The following is a 12,832-nucleotide window of genomic DNA, read 5'->3' on the forward strand; positions in this document are numbered from 1 at the left end:
GTCCTAGCCCATCTACAATCGTCCTTTTTCTTGTATTTGTTCAATTTCTTCATCTAGTTAAGCACTCCGTGCTCCGTTTCATGCAACGACAATAGTGAGAAAAAAATTTAGAATCTTTTGGTATTGATATCTAGACAGGTATACATTTGATATATTAATTATACTTATATTTTTATTTAATATAATTAATATATCAATATCAAATTATTATATACTGTTTGATATGTAAATAAGTATATCAGGTATGGATATCAAAATGATACTAGAGTGTGTATTTCTCTAAAAATAAGTATATTATATCCATATCCAATATCTCAAACCAATATCCGATACCTCATTCATATATTTTAATACTCATATCTAATATATTGATATCGATACTAAACGAGTCCTTAATGTATGCTATGTATTCGTTGGTCAATTTCTGTAATGTAACTTTTACGAAAGTTTTTAAAAAAGAAATGAGTATAGAGTACGTGTTAGGACAGTTATTTTAATTACTGTAAGAATAAGAATGCACATGCATGGATAAACCTATTTTGGTCGATGTACATAAAAATATATGAGATGGATCTTTCGTGGATCGAGTGGAATCGTACGGGCGCATGGCGCCATCCGATAGTACATTGACTGCAGTATTATATGGATCAGTAATCTACCTAAGTCCTTAATTAATTATCATTTTATCTAAATCTTTTTCTTTGTCACAACATTTCCTTAATCTCAGAGGCCAATACAAAATTGATATCTAGCATATCGATGTTAGTGAACATACCAACTTTATGGCTAAGCAATGTCGAACACGAAATCACTCGATCCAGCACGTAGGAACAAGTGTATAACATAGTGATTAATTTAATTGTTACAATACGTAATATAATTGATCAAGACGTCAATCACCCAAGTCTATACTCTAATTGGTGATGAAATTTAGTACTCTAGTAATGTTAACGACACAAATGTGGAGTACATGATTAGTTTTTAAAATATAACTAAAATGTCTTACTCCATAAAATTTTAGTGAATCTGAATAAATAATTATATAAAATTTCTAACCTATTCCTTCAAACCATAGCTCAAAATTCTAATAATAGAATGTTAAAGTTACGAAGATTTATTTATGGTTTTACTACTTTGGTATATATTTTGTTTCTAGTTATTATATATAATTTATTATGCAATATATCTAAATATATTTATATTATTTCTGCCCATAAAACATCAATATAAAAGAATTTACGATTTCGTCAGTATTGGATTTTGTAGTTTAGGATATGTTTAGACATCATAAAAGTATGTCCAACACCCATACATTAGTACTCCACATATCACATTAGTTTTGGTTGCAAAATCACAATATCGACAACCATTTTTCATAATGATATGAAACAGTTTTTATAATTATTACAATTTTTAACCACCTAAATTATTAAGTATTTCTTTACATAATATATCGTGGGTAAAGTAATTTGTCATATGAAAGGGTTGTTTATTATTTTAGTAATAACCTAATTTCTAGATAGATATATTTAAATAAATATAAAAAGTAACTACTTTTTACCTGCTAATCAACTAAAATCCTTACCAAACATAACATAACATGACCCATTTTTGTTTAATCTCCCTACTATAATTTATAAACTGATATAATGTCCTATTCTTTTAGAATTATGCGTCATTTTAATCTACTTTAACAATAATGATCATTTTTAGATTTTTATCATATTTTTATCCATTCTACTCTTAATCACCAATTGGTTGTTACTTGCCAAAAACAAAAAAAGAGATTTATAGAAATTAAAAATGACAATCTAGTTTATTTTTACAACTTTATGTTTGTTAGAAATTTTAAAACGATATTTATTTCTAAAGAGATCCAAACAAAGTAGAAAGGTTTGCTTTTCCACCTCTGAAAAAAAAGCAAAAATGGAATTAGAAGATTAAAAGTAGCAAGATATTCTACTTAAGGAAATGTTTTAACTTCTTAGTAAAAAAGGGGTGAACGAGAAACCAGGATATCCGGTGAGAGATTTGGGCTGATTTGTCGGTCCGATGCAAGTTACCGGCTATGATGGGTTTCCCGCTACTATTGCTAGGTTTCCATTAACGGATACATTTTACTATAATTTCTGCTCCTCTCCTCTCTCTCTCTCATCCCCCTCCTGATATTCTCTCCCACTTTAAAATTCCATCTTGTCTGCGTTTCTCTGCCGACGATTTCTAGTGTTCTTCTATTCAATCTATTGATCACTCCAATTTGTTCAAAATCCCCAATTCAATATTTGTTTTGAACCCCTACTCTACTTTAGTAGTTAGCAGTAGTTATGGTGGTTGGGTTTTACACCTCATGAAATTTGGCGCTACATCGATCACCTTGCTAAGAATTCTGGTTTTTTTTATCTCTATTTGGCAAGGAGAAGCATATACAGAAGGGAATTACTTCAGGATTGGGTTCTTTGCTGTTCTCGTACTCTCCTGCTTTGACCCCTAATTAATTATTCTGATTCTCTGCAATTAATTGTAGAGTATCTTCCATATATCTTCGCTTCATTTCAAGAGGGTGCTGCGACTTTCATATGTGTTTTTAAAACGCAAAGCTCGTGAAGAATTTTGGTGATATTCTTCTATACAGACAAAAAATAAGCCTAGAGTACTATGCTCTTTGTGTTTTGAGGAATTTGAGCCTTGTTTAAATTAGAGCTGAAGAAGAAAACCAGTTTTTTAAAATGGTTTCTAGGGTTTGTGATAGTACAGAAAGATTGTCGGATATCTTAATTCTGAATGGGGCGAAGAATCCCCAGAAAAGAAATGTGCTGGTTGGGATCAGATTTGATGGCCAAGGCAAAGAGCTTCTCAGCTGGGCACTTGTAAAAGTTGCTGAATCTGGAGATCAAGTGATTGCTGTTCATCTTTGTAGAATTACTGGTAAGTTCAAATTATACAGGATATCATTACCCATTTTCTGCACTGTCTTCCTAATCCTTATCTGAATCTTCTTCTACTTTGGTGGTGTTGTGGCATAGATGACCCTGTAAAAGAAAAAGCGTTGTTGGATGAAATGCTCGACAGTTATAGAGATCTCTGTAACATAAAGAAGGTATAGTTCTAAAATTGTCTTTGGCTTATATTCTTATCCATGAATGATGGTAACTGATTGAGTGTTTTCAGATTGATCTGTTGGGGAAGATACTGAAAGGAATTTCCCTTAGAAAAAGCCTTGTAAGAGAGGCTAAAATCTGTAATCCTGTAGCTGTTGTTGTTGGAACTAGCAATCAAGCTGCTCTTGGGTAACTAACTTAACTATCTATGGTAAAAATGTTTAACTTATTCTTATGCTTATTATTAACTGCCAGCAAAACTCTCTGTTACAGTGGGAAGTTATCAGCTGCTAAGTATTGCTCAAAGCATTTGCCTCTTAACACTGAAGTACTCTGTATCCACAATGGGAAAATAGTGTTCAGAAGGAGCAGCTCAGTTGATCAATTAACAGGTCTATGTTTGCTTCTGTAGGTTTCTGCTCGTTAGTTTTTACTCTCAGTAAATATACTCTTACAAGAATGGTAAATTGGATTTGATTCAGGTAGAGATCCTAGGTCAAGCATTTACGCATCTTCAGATCACAGATCCAGTATAAGTGAGAGTCACTCTGAATTGGGAGATGACAGACTTAATCTAGTCAGGACTAAAACTCATAAAAGATCAAACAGTTTCTCCTCAGACAGCAATTTGGAACAGAAAACGATTGGCTGGCCTTTGATGAAACGATCTAGTGTTTCCTCCCATGGTACATTAGAAGCAAGAAAAATGTCTGTTGTTCAATGGGTGATGAACTTGCCTAGTCGCTTTCCAGATGAAACTTCAGTTGAAACCCCACGAAGTGACAGCTGGAATTATATTGGTTATAGTCCAGATATAAGAAGAAATGATCTATCATTGTGTGGTGAATTACCAAAACTTGATATGTATTCATCAGTTAGCGCTTCTGACTTCACTTGTTTCAGCTATGAAGTTCTCAAAAGCTCAACTTCCCAATTCTCTTCAGGTTATCTAGAAACTGAGTTATTTTCAAATTTTTATCTGAATTGATCTCATTAATAGTATTTTGTTCGAATGCCAGATAATTTGATTGGAAAAGGAGGTTCTAGCAGGGTTTATAAAGGTCACTTCCCCGATGGAAGATCTGTTGCTGTAAAGGTAACAAACTCATCAAAGGCTGCATGGAAAGATTTTTCGCAGGAAGTAGATATTATCTCATCCTTGAAACACAAAAACATTACACCATTGCTTGGAGTATGTGTGGAGAATAGCAAGCTTATATCTGTTTATGAGTTCATGTCAAATGGAAGCTTGGAAGATAACCTACATGGTATGAACTCCTTTCACATCATGAAATCTGGTTCTTAAGAGATATGTAGCTTATGCAGTAGTTTTATAAATAACGGCAGGTGAACTGAAAGAGGAATTTGTTCTGCCGTGGGAAACAAGATTCAAAGTAGCCGTTGGAATCGCTGACGCGTTGAATTATTTGCATAATGGATTTTCAAAAACTGTAATCCATAGAGATGTCAAATCCTCGAACATTCTTCTCTCTGATGAATTCGAACCTCAGGTAATTACTTCTCTTAATGTAGTTGAGTTATGATATGAGTTAATTGTATGACTGCTTTCAATTCCATTTATTATTTGCAGTTGTCTGATTTCGGGCTGGCGGTGTGGGGCCCTACAAATTCATCTTATGAAACATATGACGATGTAGTGGGAACATTTGGCTATCTTGCACCGGAATACTTTATGTATGGAAAGGTCAGTGATAAGGTTGATGTCTACTCGTTTGGTGTGGTTCTTCTCGAGCTTTTATCAGGAAGGAAACCAATTGATTCATCCAAAGGCCAAGAGAGTTTGGTCATGTGGGTAAGATTTAACATCTTCTTCTGCTTAATGCAACGAATTAGGTTCCGCAGAAATTAGACCTTAAAATGCGAAAACTTTGCAGCCGAATCTTCCTATCCAAATAATGAACATAGAGTGTTAAACTACGAAATTTCTGGCCCTACTAAAAAAAGAAAGGAAAGAAGAAATTTTGAATATTTACAAAATTGTCACTGCGTCACTTTTTCATCACTTTCTGTTTTTTAGTAGTTTCATGAATTAGGTTCTGTTGAAATTAGACCTTAAGATGTGAAAAACTTTGTAGCCAAACCTTCCTATCCAAATAATGAACATAGAGGGCTAAACTATGAAATTTGTGGCCCTACTAAAAAACAAAAGAAAAAAATAAAATTTGAATTATTTACAAAATTATCACTGTATCACATCTTTGTTTTTAGTAGTTTCACGAATTCATACTTTATGTCGACAATTTGGATAGTGAGTGCAGTTTAAGGTCTAATTTCAACAGAAACTTCATCTAATGCAGCATGAGTTTTTGGGAATACTTTTCCACCCGAAAATGATAATATTTACTTACGAATCAGGCAAAACCTATGCTTCAAGATGGAAAGCTAAGAGGAATTCTAGACCCTAAATTGAGAGCAAATGTAGATGGGAATCAAATGCAAAGAATGATCCTTGCAGCCACCTTGTGCTTAACAAGGTCAGCGCGTCTTCGTCCCAACATGACCCAGGTAAACTATTTACCTTTATAACCCTCTCTATTTGCCATGATTCATATCACAAAGTATCTTTGTTTTGATCCCTACAGATACTGAATCTTCTAAGAGGAGAAGGAAGCATAGAGAAGTGGACAAACTCGTTTAAAGAGACCAGTCAAGAAGAAGAAGAAGAGGGTACAAATAATAAGGACGACGAAGTGTACACAGAAATCAATAAGAAACTAGACTACATCAATCTTGCATTGCTTGACATGAAAGATGATGATATGACTTCAATCGGTAGTAGTATGGAGCGCAGTACCCAAACTACCCTCGAAGATTACTTGATGGGCCGTTGGAGCCGCTCATCGAGCTTTGATTAAGGTTATCTCATAGCTATGTAGATTGAATATAGAGGTTTGCACCCTGTTTATGAGGTGATTGTTGTGTATTAAGTGATGTTTTAATGTGGTGTAGAAGGGCACATCACATTGAACTTGTTGCTCACAGCAACAGAGTTGAACATTTTACCTGTAATGTTACACCAAATTTCTGGTTTCAATCAAATTCAAGCAACATGAAGTTGAATAAACCTCTGTATTTCCACTTGTTTGAATAAAGTTGATTTCTTTTGGCTCTTATAGTATACTGCGAAATTATACACCTCTCAATGTGGTAAAGCACGCTCAAAGGCTCAAAACCAACGTTCATTACTTAGCTTCAAGACTCGAATCAAAGCTAATCTGACAGAATATTTTCCTTTTTTGTTATTCTGATTAGGTTGACACAGTCAATTTCCCTCTTTTGTACTCAGTGCATCCACCACCAGATGTATTTAGCCTTCTCCTCCGATCACTTGTTCTGTCGTCTTCTATTTCTAGGGTTTCTTTTCTCTTTCCTCCATAGCCAATCAGGCCTGGACAACTCTCGTCCTTTTCACTGCATTTTCTCTTCAGAGGCACATGCGCGGGGTAGTGTCTGAAGCTCTTCGCTTTCGTCTTCCTCTGCTTCTGGTACGAATTTTCCGACTCTTAATTTAGTTTTAGAGATGCTTGATTAGTAATTGGCTAGATTTTTAGGTTTTTTGATGCAATTGCCTGTAATTCAATAATATCCGTGTAAGCGAGCTCAAACTGCTGAATTTTCCTGTAGTAGATGGTGTTGGGATTCTTAGCTTTCGGCTTAATTGCGGTTTCGTAGTTGTGGGTTAATCAAAGACTGCATATTTCCTTTGACAATGTGGTGCATATACAGTATTTGAATACTCAATTTCAATTTCAGTTGATTTAGGGTTCCGCAATTGAGAGCAAATTAGGCTTTCGTCATTGATCTGATGGACGACGGGGAGGTCGATTTCTCAAACCAGGAACTATTCACAAACTCCATGGGAGACCTCCCGGACAGTTTCTTCGAGGAGTTTCTGAACGACAACACACAATCCTGTACTCACACCCACACCTGCAATCCACAACAAGGCCCTGACTACTCTCACACCCACACCTGCTTCCATGTCCACACCAAGATCCTATCCAACCCCTCTGACCAGGACGACTCAGCAGAGTCCGTGGACAAGAAGACCAAGAAACGGCCGTCTGGGAACCGTGAAGCTGTCAGAAAGTACCGTGAGAAGAAGAAGGCGAGAGCAGCTTCGCTTGAGGATGAGGTCATCAGGCTGACATCATTGAACCAGCAGCTTATGAGGAAGCTTCAGGGTCAGGCTGTGTTGGAGGCCGAGGCTGCTAGGCTTAAGTGTTTGCTTGTTGACATTAGAGGACGGATTGAAGGAGAAATCGGTCCTTATCCTTATCAGAGGGTTCAGAATGTTGCAGGTCCTTGTAATGTCGTTGTTCAGTGTGGCGATCAGAGTTATTGCCCGGGAATAGAAGGGAATGAGGTTTTTAGTGGCTGTGATTTTGATAGTCTGAATTGCTTTGCTGATGGATCCAAAGAGTGCCTTGTCAGTGGTGGTGGTAGGAGGAAAGGTAATAATAACTCTTTATCTTCTCATTGCTGATTATAGGCTCATTCTTCATGTATTATGGTGTATGAAGGAGTTCTTTCTCCATAAACACATGTTAATTTCTGATAACTTGGTAATTTTGATCATGAACTGCCTTAATTTGTTAACACTGTCAGGAGGTAACCGTACGACATCAGAAGATCGAAGCTCGAAAGGTGGGAGGTATTGAGCATTGAGAGAATCACAAGCCAAAGCAGCAACTATGTAGATTTGAGTTAGAGACTGCACAAGATTTGCTGTTTGAAGTTGTGGAAAATGCACTACATATTATGTTTCTTGTTTATGTTAGAAGTGATATGGAGGATTTGGTGAGTTTTATGTAAAGGAGGGAATCTAATCATTTGTAGTTCTCTGCTGGTAATGAGGAATGGAAATAAAGCCTTCTTCTATTTATAATGTCTTAAGAAGTCGACTGAGAATGCTAAGGTCAAGATCCAATAAACAAACTCCTATCTTATGTTCTATTGCACTGTCCAGAATCTGTAATGTGAAATTATACACCTCTCAATGTGGTAAAGCACGCTCAAAAGCTCAAAACCAATGTTCATTACTTAGCTTGAAAACTCAAATCAAAGCTATACGTGAACTGTTCTATATCTGATAATATTTTCCTTGTTATTCGGATTTTGTGGACACGGTCTATACTAAGTGGATGCTTGTATGTATGAATTTGAACCCGTGGAAATCTGAAAAAATATTAAAAATAATATGTATTATGATTATTCAGATAAGATCCGTCCGAAAACTGATTTAGGGTCCGTTAGGTATCATGACTTATATGTCTTAATTCGGAATATAAGTCATAGGGTCTTCAGTTGTCGTAAAAATCGTTCGGTATACCCGTGTCTTATGTGAACTTAAAGGGTCTTATTTAAGTCTTAAATAAGTCCACATAAGCCCAGAAAAAGAAGCTTCATATTATAACTTATATGACTTATACGCTTTTTCACTCATCTCTCTTATATTATAATTTGGAGTATTTACACATGATGTCATTGAAATCATTTTTTTCATTCTCACTACATTGTTTCTATATATTATTAGGTTATTTAAGGGATTTTTTTGGATTTTTTTTAAGATAAATTAAGACATTGAATGCCGAACAGATATTATAATATAAGTCACTAATTTCTATTTCAGACACAACTTATTCCAAACCCCATCTTATTTGGATAATAAGTTTCAGACACACACCTATAAGGACACAGCTATGCCGAACGGACCCTTAACCCGAGCCCAAATAACCCGATTCAATCAACCCGCTTTTAACCTGAAAACCCGATTCGAAATTGTCTGAAAACCCGAAATTGTCCAACCGAAACTTGCCTAAAAATCTGATTTTGTTTGACTTGAAATGACCCGGAAAATGCTTTTACATTAATAAATGAAGATGAAATGTTGATAATACTTAATTTCAGCTTGCAACTGATCTAAAAAGACTAACCCATTTGTTATTAATTACCGGAAACGGAAAGAAAACGAATATAGACAACTTTGACGCTATTGCTCATCCGTCGAGGTGGTATCGCGACTTGCAACTCACTAGGAGATGGTCTTATGACTCCCTTCGACAAGGGTATTTATTTCCGCAATACAAGGGTGGAGTTTCAAATACCCTCGACGAAGGGAGTCACACGACCATCTTGGATTGCGTTACAAGTTGCAAAACCATATCGACGAATGAACATCAACATGGAAGTTGTCTAGATTCGTTTCTTTTTCGTTTACGTTTTCGGGAAATTATACCAAACGGGACTGCGTTCGATTCGACCAAATATATCATGAACAGTTATAACGTATAGAGGATTAATCGGGTGTGGACTACATAGTCCGTGCGGAGTGTGCAGACTATAGTAGTGCACAAGCGTATTAACGGGGAGTGCACCAATGCATTATTGGGGAGTGTACTCGCGAGTGCACCAGTAGAGCACTTGGTAGTGCACTTACAACTATGGAGTGCATCAGTAGTGCACTCGGAAGTGGACCAGTAGTCACTAAGGAATGTGCTGGAGAGTGCACCTGAAATGTGTTGAAAAGTGCACCAGTTGTATGAGTCCGCACGAAAAAAATAGTCTGCATCGGAAACATCTTCCCAATATATATTCGAGTCCAAATTTATCTGAAATCCGAAATGACTCGTCCAAAGGTTGGACCAAAATGCCGATGAACGTCATCTAACTTGTCTTAAATCCGAATCAACCCGATCAAAGCCGATCCGAAAAACCCAATTTTGTCCGAAACTAAATGTCTAATCCGAGCCGATCCGGTGAAGATACAACCTGAATTCGATTCAAAATCGATTTATACAACCCGAAGTCTGATTGATACCACACCAGCCCACCATCAGATGTACTGTTTGGTACCCATAACTTAAGATATCAGATATCAGATATCAGATATGAGTATGGATATCAGATATCAAGTAAGGGTATGAGATTGATATCTTATATCTGCGTTTGGTATGATATAGATATCAGTTGATATTTCTGAGAACAACCATGATATTCATCGACCAGAAGAAGGAATTTGGTTAGAAAGCAATATGTAAAATAGATAAGAGGTAGAACGAAATATAAATGATATTCTAATAAAACTGGATATATAAAGTATGTACAAAATAAACATATGATATCAAGTATATCAAATTAATACCCATATACTAATATACCAATCTGTGTCATTTCTATACCTATACCTCATATCATATAGCCCTTACTTAGCCCTCCTCTGATCGTATTCTATCTCTAGGGTTTCTTTTCTCTTTCCTCTGGAGCCAATCAGGCCTGGACAACTTCGAACACCCTTTCACACCATCCAATTTTCGATTCCTTCGTCCTTTTCACTGCATTTTATCTTCAGAGGCACATGCGCGGAGTAAGTAGTGTATGAAGCGCTTCCCTTTCGTCTCCCTCTGCTTCTGGTACGAATTTTCTTACTCTCAATTTAGTCTTAGAGATGCCTGATTGATAATTGACTAGATTTTTAGGGGTTCGCACAATTGCCTGTCAATCTGTTGAATTGCGACTTCCGATTGAAAGTCTAATTTAAGCTCGTGATTTACCCAATTGTTGGAATTCTTAGCTTTCGGCTTATACTGCGGTGTTGTAGTTGTAGGTTAATCGAAGATTAGAGATTCCCTTTGGCAATGTGGTGCATATACAGTAGTTGAATACTCAATTTCAATTGATTTAGGGTTCGAGAAACCTCGATCAAGCGGGGACTAATCCACGTTTAGCCTTTCGTCATTAATCTGATGGACGACGGGGAGGTCGATTTTTCAAACCAGGAACTATTCACAAACCCCATGGGAGACATCCCCGACAGTTTCTTCGAGGAGCTTCTAAACGACAACAACACACACGCCTGTACTCACACCCACACCTGCAATCCACAACAAGGCCCTGACTACTCTCACACCCACACCTGCATCCATGTCCACACCAAGATCTTATCCAACCCCTCTGACCAGGACGACTCAGCAGAGTCCGTGGACAAGAAGACCAAGAAAAGACCCTCTGGGAACCGTGAAGCTGTCAGAAAATACCGTGAGAAGAAGAAAGCAAGAGCAGCTTCGCTTGAGGATGAGGTCATCAGACTGACGGCATTGAACCAGCAACTTATTAGGAGACTACAGGGTCATGCTGCATTGGAAGCTGAAGTTGCAAGGCTCAAGTGTTTGCTTGTGGATGTTAGAGGAAGGATTGAAGGAGAGATAGGTTCGTTTCCATATCAGAAGGTTCAGAATGTTGCTAGTCCATGTAATGTTGCTGTTCAGTGTGGTGATCAGAGCTATTGTCCAGGAAAAGAAGGGGGTAATATTAATGTTGAGAGGGGATTCAATGGTGAAGGGTTTGCTGGGTGTGATTTTGACAGTCTGAATTGCTTTGCTGGATCCAAAGACTGTCTTGCTGGTGGTGTTAGGAGGAAAGGTAGTCATTCTGAATTGATGAATTTGTTCATTCTCTTATGTGTTCTACCTTCAGTTATGAATAGTGTGTGTAAATATGACTGTAAATCCTGGCTCTGTTAGGAGGTAGCCGTACGACAACCGAAGATCGAAGCTCGAAAGGTGGAGGCTATTGAGCATTGAGACAAACACAAGCCAAGGCAGCAATTATATAGATTTGAGTTTGAGGCATTGTGTTTCTTGGGTAAGATATTCAACTTATCTGACCCTTTATTTTGGTTATGTTTTAGTAGTGATCTGGATTTGGTCAAATAAACAAACTCCTATATTATATTCTATATATTACAAATTAGTGCTAACGTTTGTATTGTGCTTCTTCTAATAATCGCTTTGACAGTTCACATATGATTCTGTTTGTATGATTACAAGATTCGTATATTGATAGGCACGTACGAGTTGAACTAAATATTCTTATATAGAATGACGGAGAAGAAGCTGTACTTGTTTGAATTTTCTGCATTTCAAAAGTTTAAGCAATTAGCAACATTAAAAGGGTCAAAGTCCATGTGGGCCCGGCCTTCTCTATCGCTAGCTAAATAAGTCATGGGTCAACGTCGAGCTTTCCAAATGGTACAAAAACTCGGTGAATTCCATAATTTACATTACGTTCAAATAAATATACTTGAAGTTTGACAAATAAATAAATAAATAAACTTGAAACAAGACATTTGACCTGTTAGTTTAAGGTTTGTTAGGTTAGTTCTATTTATAAAGAGATTTATTATTTATAAAGAGGTTTTAATAATAAGTTTATTTGATAAAAAAGTATATTTTTTAAAAAGATGTGCACTTTTTTTTAATTAATTAAAATATGAAAAATAAAATAAAATATAATTGACAAAAGAGAGTCTTACTTTGCAACTAATTTCAAGGAGAAGTTTATGTATACACGTGTAACTACTGTATAAATCGTAAAAAATGTTAATTAAAGATATAAGACCATATGGAATAAAATATGTTGGGCCTTCTTTGATTGGACTGTAAAACCATAAAATTCTACTACAAACCAGTGAACCACCATAAGTAAAAACACATCATTTAAATATTAACCATTACCTAAGAAAAACCAGATAATTGCTGTAATACAAATATTAGCACTTTAACAGAATATAACAGAACTCTACAATTTATGTTATTTTATATGATTTTAAGATTAAGATTCTAACTAGCTGATCATCTATGTAAGTACCAGATTGAATTGATCAAAAGACGTATAAATTAGACGCAACTCATAATAAGCCGAATCAGCAAGCA

The 12,832-nt window shown here is 36.1% G+C and overlaps 2 protein-coding genes across 2 annotated transcripts; both read left to right on the forward strand.

Moving 5' to 3' along the window:
* Nucleotides 1-759: 759 nt before the first annotated feature.
* Nucleotides 760-5,974, forward strand: LOC141250892 (uncharacterized). Its single transcript, XM_073670149.1, has 12 exons — nucleotides 760-824; nucleotides 1,873-1,893; nucleotides 2,699-2,925; nucleotides 3,024-3,097; nucleotides 3,169-3,287; nucleotides 3,372-3,496; nucleotides 3,581-4,042; nucleotides 4,118-4,366; nucleotides 4,446-4,609; nucleotides 4,690-4,911; nucleotides 5,475-5,624; nucleotides 5,702-5,974. Exons 1-12 carry the CDS (start codon nucleotides 760-762, stop codon nucleotides 5,972-5,974), a joined length of 2,151 nt encoding a protein of 716 aa, XP_073526250.1.
* Nucleotides 5,975-10,864: 4,890 nt separating this feature from the next.
* Nucleotides 10,865-11,694, forward strand: LOC141250893 (uncharacterized). The gene is made up of 2 exons (XM_073670150.1): nucleotides 10,865-11,540; nucleotides 11,642-11,694. Exons 1-2 carry the CDS (start codon nucleotides 10,865-10,867, stop codon nucleotides 11,692-11,694), a joined length of 729 nt encoding a protein of 242 aa, XP_073526251.1.
* The last annotated feature ends 1,138 nt before the right edge of the window (nucleotides 11,695-12,832 follow it).

The sequence above is a fragment of the Phyllobates terribilis genome, unplaced genomic scaffold, assembly GCF_046119375.1.
Source record: "Phyllobates terribilis strain yellow unplaced genomic scaffold, ASM4611937v1 Scaffold_6328__1_contigs__length_45254, whole genome shotgun sequence".
NCBI classification, from domain to species: domain Eukaryota; kingdom Metazoa; phylum Chordata; class Amphibia; order Anura; family Dendrobatidae; genus Phyllobates; species Phyllobates terribilis.